This window comes from Eleginops maclovinus, chromosome 21 (genome assembly GCF_036324505.1).
Source record: "Eleginops maclovinus isolate JMC-PN-2008 ecotype Puerto Natales chromosome 21, JC_Emac_rtc_rv5, whole genome shotgun sequence".
Classification (NCBI taxonomy): Eukaryota; Metazoa; Chordata; class Actinopteri; order Perciformes; family Eleginopidae; genus Eleginops; species Eleginops maclovinus.
The window spans coordinates 5,571,400-5,596,779 of record NC_086369.1 but is presented as its reverse complement, the minus strand read 5'-3'; the positions used below and the strand labels follow the sequence as shown (position 1 = coordinate 5,596,779).

The 25,380-nt window shown below is 41.7% G+C and overlaps 2 protein-coding genes across 9 annotated transcripts; one reads left to right on the top strand and one right to left on the bottom strand.

Moving 5' to 3' along the window:
* Positions 1-7,020: 7,020 nt before the first annotated feature.
* ankha (ANKH inorganic pyrophosphate transport regulator a) lies at positions 7,021-15,417 on the top strand. Its single transcript, XM_063912486.1, has 12 exons — positions 7,021-7,563; positions 8,581-8,797; positions 8,984-9,102; positions 9,363-9,446; positions 9,542-9,712; positions 9,835-9,969; positions 10,531-10,623; positions 10,702-10,794; positions 13,645-13,774; positions 13,901-14,024; positions 14,218-14,317; positions 14,521-15,417. The coding sequence occupies exons 1-12, from the start codon at positions 7,468-7,470 to the stop codon at positions 14,650-14,652; spliced, it is 1,494 nt and encodes a 497-aa protein (XP_063768556.1). The 5' UTR covers positions 7,021-7,467; the 3' UTR covers positions 14,653-15,417.
* Positions 15,418-15,714: 297 nt separating this feature from the next.
* Positions 15,715-25,017, bottom strand: LOC134883952 (uncharacterized). 8 transcript variants are annotated; one of them, XM_063912482.1, is made up of 12 exons: positions 24,928-24,945; positions 24,690-24,767; positions 23,856-24,146; positions 22,634-23,236; positions 21,698-21,895; positions 21,087-21,419; positions 20,464-20,531; positions 20,255-20,361; positions 20,009-20,152; positions 18,850-18,981; positions 17,834-18,103; positions 15,715-17,380 (listed from the first exon to the last, which is right to left on the bottom strand). In XM_063912482.1, the coding sequence occupies exons 3-12, from the start codon at positions 24,002-24,004 to the stop codon at positions 17,168-17,170; spliced, it is 2,217 nt and encodes a 738-aa protein (XP_063768552.1). In that variant the 5' UTR covers positions 24,005-24,146; positions 24,690-24,767; positions 24,928-24,945; the 3' UTR covers positions 15,715-17,167. The 8 variants fall into 8 exon arrangements, with proteins under 8 accessions (XP_063768552.1, XP_063768551.1, XP_063768548.1 ...); XM_063912481.1 differs by lacking the exon at positions 24,928-24,945 and adding an exon at positions 24,903-24,920; XM_063912478.1 differs by having other exon boundaries at positions 23,856-24,190; positions 24,690-25,017.
* Between the last annotated feature and the right edge of the window lie 363 nt (positions 25,018-25,380).

The window sequence follows — 25,380 nt, the reverse complement described above, 5'->3', positions numbered from 1 at the left end:
TTTTACCCCGTCTATTATTCACACAGCAAATTAAGATTTATTTAAACTCGAAACACGTGATTTCATCGGTATAGTTAGTTACTACATAACATATTTTCCTTCACAACGGGTCTATTTCGATGAAGATGAAGTGGGAGGGGTCATAGTAGGGTAGAGCTTCCATTGACGGGAGACATGCAAAAAATACTAATGCAAGTAGTAGTAGTAGTAGTAGTAGTAGTAGTAGTAGTAGGCGATAATTAGGATGGATTGTTGCACTACTATACCACCGAAAATATGCACACACGTCTTAAATTGTCTCATAAAATCTGTTGCAAATGTTGCTCTCATTGTGTATGTATATAAACTGATTCACAGTAAATTAATTTGCATGCTTTTGCACAAAGCATAACTTTGTTTTTTCAATCCCAATTGTAAGTGACTACCTGCAAAAATGCAATACATTGCAAATGTTGACAGCTGTTTGTACAATTTGTGCCGCAAGATTGCAAAGTTCACAGGTGCAGGGGCTTATCTCGATCTGTCTGCAGGCTTTCCACTGACAGCTCTGAATTGGCTGAAACAGGTGAATTCAACAAGCAGACACACTTAATAATTGCAGTTTGTGGGGCAATTTATAAATGAACGAATTAGTAATAGTGTGTGCGGGATTCTGACAATGTTCTGTAGCTCGATGTTTGAGGCTGGAAAGATTGGCACCAATTAACTACAGGAAGGAAGCAATTAAAGGGATCAGATCGGTACCGCAGTTGGATGGTAGTGCCCTCCTTTGCTGTTATGGGGATGGAGGGTAGGACGGGCTTCGAGCGCCCTCTGCTGGTCAAATTAAAATTGGACTGCAGCCAGGTAGGCGCAGGGTCAAACCTTGGAGGTGAACATAAATTCCACAAACCATCCATAAAGTGGGAGATTATTCACTAAAAGCAGATTAAAGGGAGATTGTTACGTGTAACAATACATGTGGCTTATTAACAAATAGTGCTGTGCAGTGGGTTAGTAGAGATTTAAATTGGGGTTACTAGGTCACTTCATTAAAAAGCTAATTGAGTTCTGGAAACGACAAATGCGGAGATCCTTTTGATAAAGTAGCCTGTGCTATAAATAAATACACTTTAAAAAATCAACATATGAGTGTTTTATGATGAGAAATTATAGGCCTACTCTAAATATCTTCACTTGACGTGTCGTTGACCAATAATATTAAGTTTGAATGAAAAGTATTAGTTTCAACTTAATATTATTGCTTTCAACTAACCAAATACAGTTATGTGAAGTGTTTTGACATAACACATTTAATTAACATTTAAAGTCAAGGTTTCAGTTTTTCAGTGTAAATGACACTTATAATTATTTGTAAAGGTTTGTTTTTTATTTAGACCTTTTTTGAATAACTTAACATTGTTAGAGATAAAAACAAGGAGTGTATAAGTGTCTATAAGTTTAAACATTCATATTTTGCATGTTTTTGCTTATTGAACAATACTGTCTGACCTCACTTGATGAGAACTCTTTTTTTTTTTTTTTAAGTCTTAACCTAAACCACACAGCCTGTTTAAATAAGGGATTAACTAACACAAATGTTTCTTAGCTTTCAAAGAAAATTGTATATCCTTACAGGAGAGAAGAGAGATTTCTCTTGTGATCAAATCCAGAGGACGTGGAAAAGAACACCCAAACTATAATTACACCCTTCTCATCTCCTCTGTACTCATTCCTTCATCCTTTCCCTCCCTTCTCTCCTTTCCTCACTCTGGGATGCTGTGTGGAGGATAGTGATCATAACCACAGAGTCATGTGTTGTGGTCATTATGTTTATCGGCTCCGGATGTTTCTTGTGTTACTGTGTTTTCAGAGCGTCTGGAGACACAGAGGGAGGCTTTGAGACTGGCTGGCATCATTTCCTCTGATAAGTGGAGGCTGAAGGTGCTTGGGAGAAATTTGATTGTGGGTTTTTTCTTTCAGTAAAACTGGTTCTGCCACTTCTGAATGACACAATCTCTAGACAAAGAAACATTAAATGTTGAGGGAAAGGATCATTTGGTATTGATTCTCACCATACTGTAGAGGAAAAGTGATACTTGTATAACATCATTGTACATTAATTTAATATAAGTATATATAACAACAAAAAAAAACAGACTGTTAAAACTATCAAAAGTTTAGATTTGAGATGTATGTTAATTGATGCCAGACAGGGTAAGATGTAGGATCATCAGACCACTGCAAGCTGCTGTATGCTAACTAACACTTGTTTAGTGATTTGTTGAGTCTACATTTAAAAACTAATAAAAAAAGAGTTTGTTTTGTCCAGCCAACAGTTCAATCACACTTCATATTTGGTTGAAAGAACATTTATTGAAATGTGCGTCAATTGATAGAAATGTTAATAGTCTTTGGGGATAAGACCCTGATCCTGATATCGTATATATCTTAAGGGAGAAAATGCAGCCGTGAGTATAATAGGAACCCCCCCCCCCTGCCTGGGGTCTAGACACAATTGTGATTGTGAAGTGGGAAGAAGAGGATGCTGAAGATCTGCTCTTTGGATTAGCTCTCGTCGGCACTGGAGGTGATGACTGGAGGTATATGGGGTGGAGGCAGGCCGCAGCATAAACACCTGAAATCACAGCGGACTGCAGGAGAGAGGAACACTATTTCAAAGTTTGACTGCAGCGCAATGATTGGCTGCTGGTGATGGTGGGGAAATATAATTGGTTAAAAGAGAATGACCATGAGGTACTGAATATATGCAGCTGAAGACAATACCACAGGCTTTGTCAGAACTCTATCAAGTGCAATATTTTAACCAATTTACTTAATACTGAAACTGATGTGGTGCCCTGGAGAAGTCCGGCAATGAAACAAAAAATTTGATATCCACAGCATCTACACTATTAGCCAGAAAAGCAATGCTCTAACTTTGATATATCTTATTTGGGACTGAAATCTATAGAGTAAACTATAGAGTGTTACAGTAAATGTGAAAATTACATCAAAGTCAAATTCAAATGCAGAAAGCAAAACTCATTATCTGCAAAAAGAAAACTAACTGCTGTATTCTTACAGAACATAATATTCCCCTCTCTTTTTATATCAGAAACTTTGCAGAAGACTTTTAATAATCTCAATGTGCATTGGATATAATCCTGCATAAAACAAAACTGATTTGCTGATATCTTTTCTATTGAACACAAAAATAGATAAATAACTGTTGAATGATTCATGAGAGCTCTTCCCTATGCCCTTCCTGTCGCCTCCTTCCTGAACTTCCTTCATTTCTGACCACAAATCCAACGTCCTGTGTTCTGCGGCTTTATAAAGCATATTCAGCAAACAACATACTTCCTCTTCTGATCCTCGTGTGAGGTGATGCTAACACGCATACGATCATGTGTGCACCCTAAATGAATGTAAAGCCTTAGCAGACATATATAGATGAATAGAGCGTGTGCAGTTTCTCAGGATACAGTTCAGCAGGAGATCGATATCTGCTCAGTTTAGCGAGAGGAAGATGCCGTCTAAGCAATGAGAGCATGGCAAATCTGTCAGACTACTCAAGAGCTAATTGTGTCATTAATTATGAACAGTGACAACAGGCAGTTATTGACATAGCCTTTACAGCAGCTACACACAACATAAAGTGCAGTTTATCACACAACATTAAAACGAAATACAAATCTAGAGACGAGATATAAAATAATAAAGAAGTGCCATAAGACTTGGATGTAAATAAATATATGGCATGTATTAGTATAACAAAAATCTGAAATGCTATCAATACCTCTTAAATGGAACCCTAAATAATGTGGTTTCATTTAAACATATCTGATCCTTTATGATTATATTGTAATATCTTGTTGTATGAAAGAAGTCTTCTGTAATGTGACATGTAGAATACTGATAGAATAAAAGTCTGAGTACATTTTATGTACTTACATCTAAAGAAGATTTTAGTTTCCTTATACCAAACCATAGATGCAATAGCTTGTGGATATAGATAATATTGTATCTGCCTGCGTCTCTACCACAAAGCGAATGGGCTTTACTGCCTTACTGTATCTATAATTGATGATTGTTAATGGGGGTGATAAATAAAGGTGCGCTTTAGCTTTGTAAAGGTTCAGTACAGGATATGTTTGTGGTGAGGTAGGCAGAGCTTGTAAATTGGTGGGACAAAGATGTAAGCTGTTTTGTGATTATTCTAAGTCCCATCATAAAAAAATCCATTTGTATCATTTGGAAATGTGTTCTCCAGCAGCAGGTAATGCTCCATATTCTGTAAACAACATAAACCCCTGTGAGGAGAAACACCTGGAAAGTGAAGAAATTAGCTACAGGGGAGACAACCTGACCATGTCTCAGCATTGTTCCCTCTCTCTCCCTCTGCATTTTACCCAACTAACATCCACAGACATGGTGACAACTCAGAATGGCCTGCTGAATTTGATGCTGAATTATAATATTTTGCTGAAGTATATCACAGGATAGAGGACAAGTGGAAATGTCAACTCCCTGAAATATAGCTCATCTGTGTGTTGAATTGCTCTTTGGTTATATGACACAGAAAGAAAGGTGATTTTATGTTATTATACTTTGCAATATAATTTAAGAAACAACAGATCCTATTTAAATAGGTAGCTCTTAATTGACTTTTGGAGACGTTGTCAAGCATGAAGGCAATAGAAGCATGCATGCACAAGAGCAAAGGGATGTAATCTATCAGGACTGAATCAAATGATAGTTATGAGGATGAGTTTTCTGTCCACTTTGTGAATGGAGAATACTTTCCACAGTTGTTGTCCTAACCAACTCATTATGACTTATCAGGTATTCCAGGTAGCTGTTGGTCCCCAATATGACCACAAGAGGGAGTCTTGTATCACCTTAAAAGAACCCTCTTCTTCTCGTGCCTTTGATTTACTGGTTTGTAGCATTTTAAGGTTATTTTGTTTAATTGGTTTATTTATTATTACGGTTATTATCACTGTATTGCTTAACCATAACGTCAAGTTAATAGTATGTTACTTCTTTACATCCATCCCTGTTTTTAAGATGTGATTTGTTCCATCTTAGATCAATAGTTTTGATTGATTAAATGTCATTCTGATCCTTTTTTAACTTGTGATGAGCACCTTGAATTGTATTTGTACAACAAAGATGACAACAGTATACTCCGGGTACTGTTTCTAGGTTATTTGAAAATCCAACTCATGTTTACACATTTCTTTCTGAAATATTTCAGTATTTTTCATTGAATAATGTTCTTAAAACCAATCATTTCAAAACATTTTAAAACTCCCTGAAAATAGATTTCAAGATCTCTGCTGAATACCTAACTAATCATGATAATTCCACTAGTTAACTTACCCAAAGTTGCAACCTCCTACACAGCGAGTCCATGAAGATTCTGCTGAAGCACATGACATGATGCTCATTATTAATAAGCAACATACAGACATACGTTACTCATGTTGGATACTGGGTGCTCAAACACATTGATACAAGAATAACTGGACACCACTCCATACTTTGATATCTATAATCACACTTACAAAATAACGAGTACACACAGCTGGATTTACCCTGAGCTAAACACACTTACAGAAATAACAACCTGGTTAATGATTGGCATTCGAAAGAAAACTGCAAAGATTTCTATGATCTAAATCTGTTAGCAGTATTTGTAATGCTGAAAGTCATATTTTTACAAGAAATTATAGTATATCTTTAGGATTCAACACAATTTACTTGCAGGATTGCAGGCATGCACTCTTAAGTAAACATCTGACTTGAGTTACAGCTGCAGAGGAAAGGCATGTCTGCTATTAAGGCTGTGTTAAAAGTCAAAATCACTACAGAAGCTCCCCCAGGCACTTAGCAGAGACAAAAACAGCTCTGTGTTTCGACTGAACACAACTCTGGTTGTAGACTCTTACATTTTACAACATTAGGATGTTTACTCATGACATGGACACAGAGCAGAGTAAGCTACTTTTAAAAAAAAGGACTTTGCGTGAATGTGTTTTTAGCTAGATTACTGTTTACAAGATCTAAATTAAACTTCTTGCTCAAACAAAGGTTGGGTAACACATTTGAAATGTATAAAGTTCAATGTTTGACGGGTCAGATCAGTGACAGCAGATCAAGTTTAATGCCAGGTTTTCACATACAAGAAATGTCTCTTGGTATTTTGGAACACAAAATTAAAAACTCTACTATTGTACAGAACATCAAGTCCATAAAAACATTTGGCTACTTTGTGTTCACAAATTCCCTACTAGTATGAGTTTGTCTTTGACAACCACTAATCTATTGTTCACCCACATTTTGTATAAACCTTGTATAGACGAAAGTAGCTACAGTATATTATTTAGTTTTTTTTGTTTGTCTAGTTAGATTCACACACAAATACTCTCAACCTGTGATGCAGATGTACATAATGTATTTTTTATTAATCAAAACAATAAATGATTTCATATTGTTTGTTTATTACTCTAAAACGTTATTTTATTAGGGATTAGCATTCATTATGATTTAAATAAACAAAAGAATACATGGCTTGGAAATTGGAAGAATGTTCCTACTTTGTCAACTAGGGGTCAGTATCTTCCTATAAATGGTTATATCAGGGGTTGTTTGTGTATTCTATTTCATTTCTGTTCCCATGTAAACACGTTAAGTATTTCTCAAAACTATCTTCATGCTTGAACAAGTTTAACATTTATGTGAATGTGGGTTTGACACCATGTAAATCACATTCTATCTTTGTACCAGAGTCCAGTTACATTTTTCAAAAATGTTTGACGGTGGCACTTCATGAATTAATATCCCCTAGAAATAATGTTTAGCCTGGGACACCAGCTAAAGCAATACCTCCTCAGAGAAATACCGTTCCTTTGTGCATGCTTTACTCTAAACACCTATTATGTCTTGTGTGTACAGGCAGTAAAAACAAAAACCAGGTTGAGACTTGCTGATGATGTCACGGCCGGGATGCCTGGCCCACGTGCGGGCAGCAGTCAGTGTGTTCCAGCCTCGGGGAGGGTCGACAACAACCGGGACTGCGTAGCACAGGCGCAGTCAGATGCGGAGTGAGTCAAATAATCCAACCAGTGTCGGATTATCGCCTGTATCTAAATCTCGACCTGCCGATAGCGTGGGACGCTTCCTCTCTCAAATTCGGCCCTGTTTTCGTCTCCTTTTGCGTCTCAACCCACCCCCTTGATGATGATTTGCGAGGAAGATGCGCTTGTCTGAAATTTTCGTTGACCTTCGCCTCCGCTCAGCAGCATCGAAGCATTGTGAAGCGCTGCCGCTACAGGAGCGCCCCGGCTCCTGCCGCTGCCCCTAACCTCCCTGTTCTCGCTACATATACTGGTTCCGTGACTCTTCAAGACGCTCATCTTTAATTTTTAATCAATCAAGACCGAGGCAGATGCCCCTCGCTCTGTCATCCCGGCTTTTACTATGGTGGAGTTTCCATCTCTCAGTCCTTACTGGCCTCTCATCCGCTTTCTGGTGCCTTTGGCTATCACCAATGTTGCCATCGACCTCGGGGAGCAGGTAACGTTTCTCATTTGCTAACGTTGTTTTTCCACTCATTAAAAAAAGGCAACCTTTGCCGTTTGCTAGCAGTGGCTAACGGTTTAAACGCGTTTCATTCACCCGCTGTGAGAATTGTGTTTCTGTGTGTCAACCGCTGCTGTTGCCGAGCAGCATTTATTAAGCTCCAGATAGCACCGTGAATATGTCGACCCTAGTGCTGTCAGTTAAAGACGCTTGTGTTGTAGCTACAGTTAGCTTAGCTGACAGGCACCGTGAAGACACCCATTAGGATGTATACATTATTTAGGAAGAGGAGGAGAGGGAGGCCCTGTGTTTATTCTGAGAAGATGTTTTGTCACTGCTGTCACCAAATGCTTTGAGCTACTGCGGATTTTTGTTTATTAACCAGCCTGACCTATACACGCAGTGCACTACCTGCCTGTGATTTGTTTGTCGAATGATTTATCAGGAAATCTCGGTCATGGCGGATCATGTGCACAGATAAAACGCATCAGGCGTTTGAATTTTCTTTGATTGGCATTTCCTGCTTGGACAATTCCTGTCTTTCCTCAGACAGATCTGGTGGCTGACCTCTCCCAAGAGACCCTGAGCAGATAGTGTGAGAGCACAACACACATTGGGACTTGCTCATGTTAGGATTAAGCTTATGTAATGTCTCTGTTAGCTGGTATAAATAGCACACACAGTCATGCAAAGGAAAAGGGCAGCTGTAGTAGTTGTTCTAAATGGAAACAATTCTGGAATATAATGTGGGTGTTTCGTGTCATGAAATTATTTTGGCACTCACTGCTTTGCACAAGTCCAAGGTCTCACTTTTTATTGTGCCAGTAAAGCAGGTATTCATTTTCCATGCAGGGCTGTGATGGAGGGCCATCAGGTCAGAGATAAAGTTCGGCAAGTCATGGTCATGTGGGCTGGTCACGCTGCCATACTGAACTTCTCTTCCCCCCTCCCTCATGTGTTGTCTCCTTGCCCTGAAACCTCACCCTCTCCACCCCATAATATCTTTTCCAGGCCCTCAACAGGGGCATAGCCACCGTCAAAGAGGATGCCATTGAAATGCTGGCCAGCTACGGCCTGGCCTATTCCCTGATGAAGTTCTTCACTGGACCCATGAGCGACTTCAAGAATGTGGGTTTGGTGTTTGTCAACAGCAAGAGGGACCGGAGGAAGGCTGTCTTCTGCATGGTGACGGCCGGGGTCATCGCGTTTGTCCTGCACATCTTGATAGGTGTGTGTTTAAGGGTTTGTTTGTGCGAATCAGATGATATGCTGTGCTTGAACCGCATCCTGTCTAAGCGACGTTTTTGGTATCTGTGGAGTTGTAAAGTTTCAGTACTGCAGCACCCTCGGACAGCTTTTCTTCCTCTTCACTGCTCAAAACAATGACCTGTGGTTTCCTCTTTTGTGTCTACAGCTTACACAGATTTAGGATACTATATCATTAATAAGCTCCACCATGTGGATGACTCTGTGGGCAACAAGACAAGAAAGGCTTTCCTCTACCTGGCTGCGTTCCCTTTGCTGGATGCAATGGTGAGTGTACAGTATTGCAGAATTATTTTATATAACGCCATCATGGATTTAAACACCTGACCCACAGAAAGCTGTTTTTTTAATCTCCTCTCCAGGCTGGTTTCAAGTGATAGGTGCATTCCCTGTGTTAAAGTTGCTCCTTCATTATACTTTTAGTCATCCAGCTTCTGGTTGAGAAAATGCCCAAAATAGAGCCTTTGTTTTTAGTATGAAGCTTGGTGTCTTGGGATAACATCTCCGTCCATTGTTCTGTTTTGAAGGCGTGGATCCACGCAGGAATACTCCTCAAGCACAAGTACAGCGTCATAGTGGGCTCAGCCTCCATCTCTGATGTGGTGGCCCAGGTAATGAGATCCATCATTTTATTTCATTCAGAACATTAGAAAAGCTGAACATGTTGATGATTTGTGATGTTTATCGTCACTGTTCTTCCCTGCAGATTGTGTTCGTGGCCATTCTCCTCCACAGTAACCTGGAATGTGTGGAGCCTTTACTCATCCCCATCCTTTCCCTGTATATGGGTGCCTTGGTCCGTTTCACCATCGTCTGTCTGGGTTACTACTGTAACATTCACGACAACATCCCAGAATCCAGTGGACTGGATGTGGGCGTAAGTGTTATACTTTAGTTTGGTCAAAGTCTCCTTTAAGGAAAAAAAGAAAATGATATTTAAGGATGCAAGCTTGTCTTTTCTAAAACAGTGATTTATCTGCTCTGTTTGGATCCCTGCAGGGCGATGCCACTATCAAAAAGATGCTGAGTTTCTGGTGGCCCCTGGCCCTCATCCTGGCCACTCAGCGTATCAGCCGACCCATCGTCAACCTCTTTGTGTCACGCGACCTCAAGGGGACCTCTGAATCCACAGAGGTATCAGGAATTGAATTCGCCTCAAATATCTGAACTACTTTTCTAGAAAGCAGCACGTCTTATTGTGACATAAGGATAATCAAAGTTTAGTTTTTACATTAAATCTGGATGTTATTACTAAAGCTGCCACAAATGACTCAAGTTATTGCAGATGACAAGCCAGATGCTTACACACTCCCTCTGGAGCTTTCTGGCCTGTGGGAGACCCTAAACTAATAGAGACAACACAAAGCTGTTTACTAGAACGAACTGGAAGTCGTTGACAACACTGGCTGACAGTGGTTTGGGTGATTCACCACGTCCATGTGGAAGTCAGGGCATGATTTCACTGAGTGAAAACATTCCTTCATGGCCCAACTGTTCCTGCGTAAAGCCGGACACTGCCCATTGTTTGGGACACAATGACGAGCTCAAGGCTGCTTTACAATCATAAACTTGTTAACAACCATACGCTGCTATTGTAGAACACCTGTCATTAATTTAGCTGTGTGTGCCGCATGTGGTATTCTCAACATTACCGTAGTGGTGCGATGATGACCTACAGTGTCTTTGTCATTCCAGGCTGTGGCTGTCCTCACGGCCACATACCCTGTGGGTCACATGCCCTACGGTTGGTTAACCGAACTGAGAGCAGTGTACCCTGCCTTTGACAAGGTAATCCAGACTCCTATTACTAGTGTTTGCTGCAGTGGTAACAAGTTTACACCACTAATATCACTCTCTTATCAACAGAACAATCCCAGCAACAAGATGAACGCTGGCACCCCTGTCACCAAGTCTCATATTAAAAAGTTTACATCCTGCTGTCTGGCTATATCACTCACGGTAAGATGAGATTGAATCTTTTCCTGACACCTAATTAAACTCTCACAACATGTCTTGAATTAGCTCAGCATGGATGTGTGGTGAACAGTTTGTTTTTATGCCCTGGATAAAATCCCGAACATCTGGCTGGAGTTTTTAAAGGAAAAATGAATGCGGTTTGGGATTGAAACATTTTGTGACAGGAAATTACATCATCAGCAAATCGAGTGGGTTTGCATTTGTTATATATTCTGATGATTTATTAACTAAACAATTCAATAAGAGTTGGCAGCCCTCATAAAATAATAATATTACTTTGCAAGCATTGGTGTAATCCTGGTAATTGATACAGCTTCTATTAAGTTCAGTTTTCATTTTCATAAGTCAGTCCTGCACTGCTGGTTTATTTGTTTACATTCCTAGGTGTCCTTCAATCAGACTTGTCCCTGTCCTACAGTAGGTGTCAGGTGTCCTACGTCATATTCAAAGCAAGTCATTTCACTTTCAAAGGTGTATTCAGGATGCCTTTTCATTTCATATATTTTTCGACGGCAGATTTATTATCGATTTTTTATTTTGGAGTCGTAAATCTATTTCTGCACGTGTTGATGAAAAAAGAAAAACACGCACCAACAGGCAGAACGCTCTCCCTGACACACAACACCTCTGCTATGATCACTCTTGCTGTACGTATGTAGGTCAGGGTTCAGAGTAAAGACTGGCAAAACCAGTCCAGTGTTATGCACAAACATGTGAGACACATTTTTTGAAAGCATTCCCAGAGGCAGTGCTGTCAACGTTTTTTATGAGATACTGAACTTGACCTCTAATTCAAAAACAAAGGCACGTTTAGGAGTTCTTAGGAAAAAGTTTCCTACGTTCAAAGCAATTATCCCGTTTCAGCTGTACACTAACGTTCAAAGTGATGGGGGTTTCTAGCTCAGCTGCAGGCCTGCTAAATGTAATTTTCCTTGGCCATCCTTTCGTGGTTTCAGGTTGCAAAGAGAGGGAGACGCATTAGGATGGAATTTGTGAAGATGCTAAGGGGGCTTTTGTTCCCGCCGCTACACGCCCACCCAAGCTTTAAGAGCTTAATAAAAAGACATTCACTTAAAAAAATCTGTTAACACATTCAAAAAGCCCCTCACAGGTTAACGTTTTGCTGCAGTCACCACCGCATATGTACGCTGCTGCTCAGTGTTTTTTTAAGCAAAAGATTCAGAAAATAATGCCAGCAGATTGGCAAAAACACTGCCGTAGCTAGGCGTTTTCATCCTAAATACATTCTACTCAACGATAATCATCTCTGTGAAGGAAAAAGGAGACCTATTCCCAGTTGTCGCAACAACTCGAATAAGAAAAACAGGACGTTTGTGGCCAAGGTTGGGTCTTTATACAGGGGGAGGAGGAGGAGTGTGGCACACCAGATGTGGAATCCCAGCGCCGTAAACATGTATCTGAGGGTGTGTTTGCTTGACACAGCAGAACAGGCAGATAGATATCCTTGGATCGGTGTTGAATACACGAGCCAACAGCCGTCAAGCCAGAACTTGTTCTGATTATACATGAAGGAAAGAAACCCAATGAAAAACAGCAGAGGAGGCAGGCACAGTGTATTTAAGAAAGTAACTGACTAATGTTCTATACCAAAAACAGACTGTCTAGGTTGTCGAAGCAGTGAGTGTGGATGTCTCATCTTGTTTATAGAAACCACTGCTGAGTCAGGGGAGACGGTGGTTTCACTGGAGCCAAACTAATTAGTTATGTGCCTCCATCTTGCTAAAATAATGATAGACGGTAAGGTGATACCCAATGAAATCATCAGTTACAAGTTCCTTTAGGGATCAAAAACCACAGCTTTTGCTCAATTCATTACTTCCTGATTTTGGGCGTTTTTTTCTTTCTTTCTACCTTTTCTCTTTTTCACTTGTTTTTCTTTCTCCATAAAGTATCACTTAGCAGCACAAGGTATTTATTTAGCAGAAGCTTTATCTAAATAGAGTACAATCGTTGGGGTACAACTGAGGCATAAAACAATTGTATATGACAACGGAGAAATCATTGAGTTGGACTGAGATATGGCTTTCAAGGTGTATATTAAAAAACAAGGGGACCAATCACAGATCCCTGCTGTACCCCTGGGTAAAGGAACTGACGCACCGACTCGTTCCTTGCCATACTACTTTAAGCAATCGCTGTAAAAACTGAGCTCTGTGAGAAAGGACATTAACCAGAGCAGTGCTGTACTCGAGATTGGGTGGACAGGATGATTTTGTGGTTCTGTGTCAAAGGCTAACGGCAGTTCCACCAACATGAGGCCTCAGCGTTAATCACTAACAGCAGTGTAGAAGAAGTGGAAGCTATTTTGGTTTGAATCAAGTAGATTCTTTTGAGGGAGGAAATCTAAACCTGAGACATGCCGTAACACATTGCGTAGGTCAGGCAGCAGCGAGACCCTCCGGAAGATTTGAACTTGATTAACAAAAAAACAAGTGACACAAATATCTGGGAAAACACCTTAATCCTAATGTGGAGAGCAGAGGAAATATCTTTAGGCCATTTTAAACAAGAGGATGAGATCAGACAGGGTTATATTTCTGTTTAACACTCCCTAAAATGTTCACAATACACTCAAAGCTCTGAGATGCTTTGGTTATTCTGCATGTGCATCCGCTACTGCTTCTGGAAACAATAGCATTGTCTGTCATGTGTTTCCTCTCTCGCTTGTTCTATGTGGGCTTCAAAGGCCCACATTCAATCTGAAACCTCTTGAGTTAATAAACTAATGAAACCTAATGAGGCATGCCGGGCGATTCTATTATCGAGCAGTGAACGCAAAAATAAATGTGCTTTTGTTCATTTTGTGTCCAGCTTTGCTTTGTGGTGTTTTGGACTCCTGGTTTATCAGAGAAGATCCTGATTGATGTCATTGGAGTGGAGAAATCTTTTGCTGATCTGTGTGTGGTCCCGCTCCGAATTTTCTCCTTTTTTCCCGTGCCAGGTAAGACACCCGATTAGTTTGTTATTCATCATCAGTATCCAGCTGCATTTTCCTTCCTGCTGAGGGTTTATCCCGGGAGAAGCTCGGACCAGTGGGGTGATCTTTTCACTATTTTTCTGTTTGCAGTGACTGTTCGGGCTCATTTGACTGGATGGCTCATGACCCTGAAAAAGACCTTTGTGCTGGCCCCCAGCTCAGTTCTCCGCATCATTGTCCTCATCACCAGTCTAGTTGTGCTGCCTTATATGGGGTAAGTCAACACTTCAGAGAACAGTGTCAGGGTCACAAAGGTCAGCACCGTGACTCGGGCTTTCTGCGTTACCTCATATTGTGGCCTATTCTGGTGAAGTTTTATATTCATATTTTAATTCCTGGAAAGATGGGCGGATGATTCACTTCCACACTTCTAATATAATCCTTCATTATAATCCTTTGTGCTTCAGGGTCCATGGGGCCACACTCGGGGTTGGATCCCTCCTGGCTGGCTTCATAGGAGAGTCGACAATGGTTGCCATAGCAGCGTGCTATGTTTATCGACAACAGGTGAGGACATCTGGGTTTAGGTCATATCAAGCGTGAGAGTACACACCTTTTCCTGTGCTTTTGCAAATCCAATCAGCAACCTTTTTTAACCAGGCGTGTCGTTCACTTGTTATGATCATGGTGTTTAGAGTGAGCTAGACTCTCCACTTCTCCTTTCTCTCAGCAACATAAATAAGGACTTTTCATTTCTGCCTTCTCTACAGAAAAACAACGAGATGTCCAATGAGCTGGTGGTGGAGGGCGAGGACTCCGCCCCTATGAGCGAGGTCTGCTCCAGGACTCAGATGGACGCCATTGAGGAGCTCCAGGAGGAAGAGGAGGAGGAACAGGAGTGAACTGCGACTGCAGGGGAAAGTAAAGCAGACCTCCATGTGGAACTTTGCTGAAGAGGACACTTCCAATTGTTACTATATGGTTTGGTTTCCGAGGTTCTCCTGACAGACTTTGAAGAAGGGTGACAAGGTCTTCTTCGCGTCGACCAGCACACCATTAAACGCACACTGTAAAGAAAGCCATGCACCTCAAAGTGTTCATTCATCAACGTAAATACCATTACGTATTCCCCCCCCCCCTTTCCTCCGTTCTCATAGTTCTGCATCAACGCATCAGGTGGTGTATGAACCACTTTCATGTGTTTACTGGTACACAAGGGAAAACGACACAGGAGAACTGTTCCTCCTCAGCAACAAGAATGAAACGTCGTGAGCATGAGTGGTAGTGGAGTTGCCAAAATAGAGAGTTCATTATTTTATGTTATTTTATCAAGACTAAGCAGCAAAGCGTTGCTTGAAATCAAATAGACATATTGTGGGACTTGTTGGGTTGTGCAATCGTATTTTACATACACCGGTGTACAGATTATTGTTGTTTTATATAGGTAATGCAATGTGTATATTTAAATGCCCAGAGGGGTCAGGAATCCCTCCATATATCATTGCGTGTTACTGAAAACAGTTATGATTGTTCACTTTCCATGCAGTCTGGGAGTCCATCTACTTTTGTTCTGCCAAGCATTTTCCCTGGTAGTTTTCAGGCTGTCGTACGTACTGTATATAATGTATAGGCATTCTTATTTGGCAAATAAATTGCTTTATTATTAACCTTTGCTTTGTTGACATCTGCTTTTAAATCCTTGTTTTTTGTGGTCCTTCAGACCTCACTTCTGGCTGTGTAATAGTAATTAGAAAGTGGTAAGCCTTTCCTTTGACACACTAGTCGACAAAATACCAAAATGTGCCATAAATCATGTTATTATACCAAATTAGGAAATGTTATATGGGCTATGTTTAAAAAAGAAAAGCACAGTAATTGGCATTTGTCACGTGCCATACCTCTAAGACGTAGCGTTTTGGGAGGGGTATTGCTGCTGAAAAAAGTAAAGCACAGTCCACACAAACCAGTTTTAGAGCTTAGGAAAATTCATTGTATTCAACCATGATATACAGAAGGAGTCTGAGACCCCAAACAAACTGAATGTCATTTTCTGTACGGTTCAAATTCCAATCAAAATTCTCACAAAATTAGGCAAGGCTTTAACAAGCTGATTAAATCATAAGGAGGAAGAAAGACTTTTACAAAAATTGTACTTTAGTTGAATCTAAAAGCCATCCATAAACAGAGAAAACATTCCTGCAAAATGGCATATTCAATGTTTACTGCAAACAGATCCCCTTCACCTGCTCTGGAATAAGGGCAAGAAAATGGCCTCTTATCACTGATACCAACATTCATTCTTATTGTGCATTATTCCTAAGGCAACATGGAGGACCAAGCAAGCTTCACTACTGAATCCAGTGGCTGGTGGTTGGGACTGTGGCCAGTATTTGCAGCAACTTTGGCACGTTTTCCCCTACAGAACAGCTTGGTTAAAAGGCAACATGTTACACATTTAGTTTGACACACACACACACACACACACACACGCACACACACACACACACACACACACACACACACACACACACACGCACACACACACACACACACGCGCACACACACACAGACCATCACAAATCACTTCCTGACGCAGAGGTCGTGATAAATATTCCTATAAATCCTCCAATCGGGCGTGAGCTGTTGTTAAACCTGATAAGTCATCAAACGCTCTTTGACTAATTCACTCAGTTCAAAATGGAAAAATAATAAATTAATATGCAACTAAAGTGCCCAAATTCCAGTGTAAACCCCATCCATCTAATCATGTTGCCGCTTTTAGCAGCTCTGTTGTGTCAAAATTCAACAGAGAAAAAAATGGGTTGCTCCCAAAATCGTTTTGTTTTTTTAAACCCCCCCACCTGAAAGTCAAAATGACACCCTGCAAACTAATTTGGACCTAACGGAGATGATCCCGCAAAATTAGATGCACAGATATGTACACAAATAGAAAACTCTGTATACAGTACAGTGTGTACAAAACGTGTGTAAACCACATCTTGCACAGGGTCTCAAATCAGCATATTTTTTTAAAGGAATAGAGCGACACATTGGGAGAAAAAAACACGTACATGCTTTCCGGCTGAGAGTTAAGTATAAAGATTGATACCAGTCTTTTTGTCTAATTTGAAACTCTAGCAAGCAGCTAGTTAGCTTAGCACTAAGACTCTTCAGACAGAACCAGGATATCTGTTTCCAACTGTTTGCAGTCTTTATGCTAAGCTAGGCTAATCTGCTGCTTGCTGTAGCTTCATAATTAACAGACATGACGAGTGGTATTGATCTGTCGTCTCTCAGCAAAGAAAAAAACACGTCCCAATATGTCAAACTATTTCTTTGATTGGCGCAAATGTAATAATGTGGATCGACCTGAGGAGTGCTTTGTTTGTATGGCAGGAGATTTCTCTGCAGCGGCGATCAGCTCGAGTTGAGCGGCTTGTCTAGTTCTTCCGCAGTTTCCTTAACTGGCACGTTGTAGTGGCGGTCGTCCTCTGTGACGAGGCACACGCACGGCCAGTCGTCCTTGTGGTCGTCTGGGTAGTAGGTGACAAACTCCTCCGTGTCGGCCTTGTACAGCCTGTAAACGTGAATGGTGCAGTGCAAGGCGTAGCCCAGCAGGAACATCTCCACCTGTCGGGGAGATAATAGCACGGTTAGAGTAAACAGCACGGATTTTCTAAATGCACAATGTGTTTAATCAGCTGCTCGAGCACATGCTATTTATGGGTGGGGTTCCTTTATGCAAAGAGTCCCTTTAAAAGCTTCAATCAAAAGAGTGAAAATAACAATTACATAATTCAGCAGCCTGTCATTCCTGAAGCCTCCTCACCCCTGGGGTTGTTGGAAAACAGAAAGCAGTACAAGTGCCGTCATGTTTTACTGTTCAGGTTTATGAAGTACACACCCGTTCTCGTGACATTCAACATGAGTTGTTTTGTAAATCCAAGTCGGTTAGCCTCTTGTAAACCATAAAAAGGATAACATAAATGCTCCATAACTGACAGGAAACTACTGTGCAGTCAGTAAAACAGGTCTTTAAATGCCTCGTTTAAGCTGGTCTGCGGTTGGCTGGGTTCTTCCTACCTGCTCCAGCCCGGCGCTGAGGCCCACGTGCCTGAGGTGGTTGCAGAGGAAGGAGCGTGGGCAGTCGGATGAGTCCCGGGCGAACAGCAGCCAGCAGAAGAGCGGGACGTCTCCTCCGCCCTGCATGCAGCCGTGCAGCTCCACCGCTCGGCCCAGCATCAGCAGCTTCAGCGCCTCCATCAGCCCCAGTTCCTCTTCTCCGCCCTGAAACACCCGCTCGCAAAGCTGCTGCCGGTCCACAGCAGAGGGGCAGTCCGCGGCTGCCTGCCACTGGAGACACATTGATGACATTCAATCAATAAGCATTAATATTTGGAGGGATTTCTCAAGTACAAAGCCAATATTTGCTAGTTAAAACTTTGGAAATGTAAAACTAGATGTCCTTTTTGATGTTTGGATATTGTTAGGGTTGTCTTTTCCTAGTTTTAAAAGCTCCATTACAGTAAAGTGATGTTATTTGATTTTGTCAGACAAAGAAGGACAAACACAACTAAAAATAAAAAACTGGTATTCACTGAAAGGCTATTAAAGTTCCATTCTCCCGGTCCCTACATGTACATTAGTGCACATAAATATTTGTGGAAGCAGCCCAGACCAGAATTACACAACACACAGTCTATTCCCAGCGACTGTATGGAGCCCGTAATGCCAGGCACAGACCATCACACGGTTACCTCTCATGAAGCAAAACAGGTCTGACTTTTTCAACATGTGTGTACAGTAATGGCCAGAATTCCTCACTCGCTAACAGTGGCAGCGCCTGACTATCACTTAGAAGGGAGGCACTGTGGTTTGCGGTTAAAGTTGAAACGGTTTCTTTGAGGCGGAGGGTCCAGCTAGCCTCCAAATTGTCAGTCAAGCAGAGACTGAGCAGAGGAGCATTTAGAAAACGAGCTCTCTGTGCCATATGGTAGCAATCACATCTAAAAGCCCTGCAGGCGAATATCAATACCCTCAGTGTTCAAGTGTGGCATAAAAATAGTGCAGTGATTTGCCCGCTCAGCGTGCCTCAGTACCTTATCCCGCAGAAGCTCCATGTAGCCTTTTAGCTGAAGGATGGCATCCCCCGCCCCGACTCCCTGCAGGCAGTCTCCAGGAAATCTCCACTGGCTTATCAGACCTTCCTGGGCCTCAAGGCGCTCCGGCAGCTGTAATTAAAATGCCGGGATGAGATTTCCGCTGTGTTCTCAAAACATGAGCCTGGCAGCCACACAAGGTTAGCCTGGTCCCACATATTGGGAAAATGTGTTTTACCTGTGGCCTTGTAGCCTTATTGTCAGTCTACTAACATAATAAGCTGTAAAGCATTGAGACATCCCGGGCTTAGGCGATATTTACAAAATATTGTTAGGAGCTAAAACCGCTGGCAATTCAGAGCCACAAGCCGGTACTGTGCAAACACCAATAAGTCCTGCTAGCTGTAGCCGAGTCACACAGCTCACAGTTGAAGCTAAGCTCGTGGAACTAACTGATAAGAACAATGTTGTGTCTGAGCCAGCTCTGTTTGTTGAGTGAGTAAATGCTGCTTCAACTGTTTTTTACAATCTCCATCTACTCACAGAATCCAAACATTTTGGCACTCTAGTAGTGCTACGCTCTTATGAGTTCTCTGATGAACAAATATATGGTCAACTATGAAACTGTAGACTTATACTAAAGGCTGATATTTGGAGTTTCTGAACATGACAATATATAATAGCACAACATGCATATGAGACCTTTAGGGAACATCGGTAAATTGTAGCACCTGCCAGTAATCTCTGTATATGGTGCACAATAGTATAGTGACCAATTATATAGAGGCGGCTTAGCCTTATCTAGCTTTAATTACCTGCCGCCCCTGATAAGATGTATAGTTAGTCACATAACTATTACATTCAAGTCTATCACAGACAGTGTATTCATTTCACAGTTAATAGCTACAACTAATGAAACCTGTCAACTATTCGGCCAAGAAAGGACTACAAACTGTTATTTTGGATACACCAAACAGGGAAAATATAAATAACTGTCGAGTATTCATTTTACTTGTAACAAATAAAAGGTTTAGAACTGTAAACAGTCTAACCTGTTGTGCCGGTTATGGGCTGTCCCGGGACATATCTCTTGGCATGCATTGCAACGCTAACGAAGCGGCTTCACCAGCTGCTACCATGTTGATAAGTGAGTATTTACCATATGAACGTCCTCGTCCTGCAGCCACTCGGGCAGCTGGGTGCTGTGGGACAGCACCTGGAACAGGGTGGCTCTGAGGGCGCAGTAGTTGTCTCCCCTTACTCTCCTCACGCTGACGAACTTCTGGGACATTTCCTTGTAACCCTGCAGCCGCACCCCGGGGGACCCCACAGGAAGTCTCTTAGACACTCATGTGAATAAACAACAACAAACACTGGCTTTAATGTGAAACACTCGGGCACCAACCTTTTTGATGAGAGCGCTTTTGGCAGTGTTTCCTTTCCACTCTCTCTCGCTGTACGACAGAATATCCACCGCCGGGGCCAAACTGCACCTGTCCTCCACCTTCAAAACTGAGGAATAAAGAGAGGGAGAGAAAATGATGGGTAAACCAACAAGACGAGACAAAACACATTTCAGAAAATACAGTAGAAGTGTGATTTGGATGTACTGACGTGTACTTTCCGGTTCATTTTCCTGTGATTCTGACAGCTCCTCGGCTCCTCTGTACAGGTCTTCTTCACTAAAAAGGAAAAACATACATTTAGGAGAAGGAGCTCTCTATCCCACGTGTAAGAGCGGTTGTGATTTATATGAAAATACATAAACAACGTTTAAAAAAACTCTGATATCTTAATCTTTTGTGCCAATGACCCTCACTGGAACACTGGGTGACATGCTCCTTGATCCTTGAACTGCACCAAATTGGTATTAGTCCACAGCTGAAAATGAACCGAACTAATGCACCCTTTGCTCCTGGGTAACGATTTCTTAGCACTATAGTGTTAACATATAAGAACCATTACCACACCAGCATGCTCACACAGAAAACCCAACATCCACTTCTTTGGAGAGGATGTGTCAGACATTTTTAAAGCTGAGAATGAAACATGCGGTACCGAGTCTACATTTTCACACAGTTTCCAACAGTCCCTTCCTGTTTTGTATCCTACTTCAACATCTCGTTTTAGAATTACGGAATTAGTTTCACTCTGACTCAATCGTTTTCCACTTAAAACCGCCAGACACGACTTGACGCTCACTCTTTGATGCACGCAAACTACAGATCATTACAAACCTGGTCCCCAGGCCGTCTTCAGCAGAGTCCTCCTTCTGTGGGACAAGTGTCTCATCCTCGGCCTTCACATCAGCTGAGGAGCTTTCTGCCAGCTGCGTCTCTTCTCCTGTTACCTCCTGGTTCTCAGCATCTTCCCTGGCCTCAGTCTCAGCCTCTGTCTGAGCGTCTTCCACCTTCATCCCATCCTCCTCCTCCTTCACTTTGAAAACATCTTCATTTTCGTCCTGTCCTTTCAGCAACGTGTCCTCCTCAACATCCTTTTCGAAGTTCTCCAAGGAAGGGACCTCCTTTGAGCATTCAAGGTCTGCCTGTGCATCCTGATCGGCATTTAAACTGGGAAAAGAATACAAATTGAATCCCTTAATGTACTATTTCCAACCTAAAGTCAAATTATGAAATCATTAAATGCACCACTGACATTCTATATCATAAAATATATATTTAGTTACATACAAAGCCCCTCATAAGAAAGAACAAGGTGTGCTGAAGACAATAGCTTTGCTAACACAGCATGCTGTGGTGTTCAAATGCCCCCTAGTGGTGACAGCTCTAAAAGTAAACAGTGTAAACAAGAGTCTTGTTTTGTTTAGGCTGACTGTGGACTGACTGACCTGCCGCTGGCGTCTGCCGGTGCTGAGGTCTCTGGCTCCCTGACACAGCTGGCGGCCTCTGGCTCCTCATCGCTGTGGTTCCGTCCGTCGGACTCTGATCCAGGAGAGGACTCACAGGCAGCATGGCTGTTTATGTCTTCAGGTCCCGCCTCCTCGCACACTGAAGAGCTCCTGGTCTCTGGGTCTTCCAGCAGAGCACTACACACAGGAAGGCAGGAGACAGATATGAGATACTGAAGCAGGGGTTCATTCTGATAATGCACACTGACCAACACAGCTGGACTTATTTCAGCATCTGCAGCTAAAACCCTCTTAACTGTTCAATTCATCATTTATATATCACATACTAATACACAACTGCATATATTGGTGTTGTTTTTTTCCTTATATATATTTAGCAAATGTCATAAATCCCAATCCGCTCCCAGGATAAATAAAGCATTCTGATTCAGGTTTGCATGAAGTCTGGTATCACAGACCATGTTTGTAACATCTCTGTATCGACAGAAGCAGAATTGAGTATGTAGTGATTTGTGACTGTAAACTGTGTGGATTTCTTTAAGTTAGAACTACTACATCAGCAGGTGAAGTGAGTTAACTGGACATACTCAGACGCCCCAACATGCATTGCAGCTCTTCGGACTGTCCAATGGTGAGCCATGTGGTTTAAATAATTACATTTTGGATTAAATCATTCCAAATGATGGAACATGTGCAGCGACACCTTACAAATATATTGCACAGTAGAAAAAAACTGGTCTATTTTCAGCGTTTGCTTTACAGTATATGCTTTATTTTGACCATTAAGCCGTACATAACAAAGTCTCCCTCATTCCTTAAGGAAGAATTTTGGATTGAACCTCCTGATCTTTTTTTAACCCCATTCCTAACCGCAGCAGAAACCAAAACTTCAGTTCGCCTCTCCGTCTGACTCACCAGCTCGCCGACTCTTTGTCATCCTCCTGGCGGACCGCAGAGATGGACGGCATCTGACCAGCCGCTGCAGTGGGCTGAGGGTTTGGCACGGATAGAACTTCATTGTGTGGAGACGACTCCTCCGATGGCTCTGCTACAGCGCTGCTTTCAGTAGTGACGATGGAGCCTGCTTCTTCTCCATTATCTTGAGTAATGTCTAATGTGATGTGCCCTGTTGTGTGGTTCTCAGGGCAGAGCGCATCATTTATTAGTGAGCTGCTGTCAGGGAATTTGTCCTGCGCTGAGGCTGGATTTTCTTCTTCTGGTGCCGCATTTCTTGCTGTAAGAAAATCCCATTCCGCTGAGGCAGGGTCTCTCTGCGGAGGGACAAAAGTGCATTGCAGGGGTTCTGCAGGACTGTCCTTTATAACTTCATCTGTTACTGTGGCGGACTTTTCCTTTAGTTTAGAGCTTTTTCTTGGAGAGGGTGTTGCTTTTTGTATGACCTCTTTCTGCAAGGCTCCATTCTCCTGAGTGTTATTGGGCTCTTTCTCCACAACTTCAGCACTCTGCTTCGCCTTCAGAGCCGCTTTCGGCTTTAAACTTTGCTCATCAAGCATTTTCCTGTGTGACATAACACAGAGAGGAGAAGCAATGTCACATCACATGATGAAAACATACTGAACAGGAAAAACAGTCGAAATGTCAGACAGAGTCGAAATGTGAGCACAGATAAGATTGTGCAGCCAACGTTTAAGGATTCCACCTGTAATGTAGTTAGGTTGGAAATCTAGAATCAGAACAGTACTCTTTAGGGAACTTTGAGGGAGAAATGACAACACATTGTAAGACCTTTGGAAGTCCCCTAACCATCCTACACCATCATGTGTAATTCACTCTGTGATTTGGTTACCTAAAACACCCTAGGCTAACTTCACAGGGGAAAACCCTAAACGTTAAATGCCAAACCTTTAGAGGAAATTTCATGATCTCAAATTTGTCAAAACCGACATTTAAATATAGACAGAAAAAACGTCTGTCTTCAATACTTATTTTATGGAGGAAATCCTAAAATGTACTATGATATTAGTCTAAAAAGGTTACAAGTTCAGGTGCTCAGTAAAGAGTCTGGCAGGTGATTTTTGTAACTGTTCTTTGGATTTCCACCGTAGACACTTTGTCACCCAATGATATTGAGACACAAGTAGTGCTTGGGGTTAAAAAATGAAACTGAAAGACTCACTTGATGTTGTCATCTCCTTCAGGACCACAGGCACCCCCAATAGCTGTGTCTCCTGTGGGCACTGTGGCCTTGGAGTCATCATTCAGCAAACCGCTCGTTTCCTCCGCGCTGCCACAGGGACTCTCAGTGCGACAGCAACAGTTCCCCATCTGCTCGCTCCCTCTGCTTGGGAGGTCAGACAGGTTGTAGTCTGGACGGTGACCTCGGGTCCAAATCAACACCCAAGCGACCTGATGAGCCGCTGAAGCCTGGAGATCTCAGGAGGCCATGATGTGGAGAGTCAAGCTGCTACTAAACCCAGAAGCAACCATATGTAGACTTTTTAGTGTTGATACCTAGAAGCAAAATGTGCAACATCACTGAATAAATTAGCCAAGCACTCCTCCATGTGTGATATCTGTGTTACACTATATTATGTGACCTATTAGATTCTGTCACCTGAACTGAAGCTGTATTAGGATATATGTTACCAAAAATGGAGATAACAGTGGTTCCTCTTTGAATCATGTTGTCAACTTCGATTGGTTAACATCTATCAAAATGTCTGACCCTATCTTAATACTAAGAGGGCACCGTTTGCGGTAGTAGCACCAATCGCAATACAGTAATTGTTAATTTAAAAAAAAAAGACAATCTGTTTTTGAAGTGGCATTAAAGCTGGAACACCTGCTACTATGTTTCACAGGATATATTTCAGGGTAAAATGAGCTCTAAGCAAAGCTATATCGTGTTGTTAATGTCAATACAAGCAAGGAAGTAAGCGATACGTGACAGCACATTTCACACAGCACGTTCCACTATCACTCCCATCTTAATAACGACATTAAATCATACCTCAGTTGAGTTTATTTAGAGATCAACTCGGCAAGCGTGCAACCATGCAGCTCCGACTTCCCTTTCACTTTTGGTTAGCTGGAAAACAAGCTTAAGTTAGCTAACCTGCTAGCTAGGGTAAACTTAAATTATAAACATGCGCTACTAAATACCGAACGCCTCTCGCGAGTATCGCGGCAATGATGACAAAAGCATTGCAATGTAATACTTTACATTTAATAAATAACGGGTGTTTTACTCTACTGTTTGCCGAACATCTGTTGTACGGACCCCTAGCATAGACAGAGCAGCAGGTCACGGCTCGGTCCGAGCGATGACGTCATTCTCATGTGCGCCGAGTGTTTCGGTGCGTTCAAGTGCTCCTCGGAGACGCTCAAGCTTCACTGCAACCCTGGTGCACATCACAACAATCAGTGGATTGATTTAGTTTTCGAAATGTAAATTGAAAACAATTAAATTATGCAAAACAAACCAAGATGCACTGTTTCTAGTTTATGAATTGCTGCATTTTCTCTCTTTTATATGGCTTTTAACTGAATAGCTGTGTGTCTTGGATTGTTTTCATACAAACAGGTAATTTAATCTGGCATAATGTTTGTCAATCTCATTAATAATCGATTCATACATTTAACAGTTCATAAAACATTCATTGATAATAGAAATAGTTAGTGGGAGCTGTACAAAGTGTAAA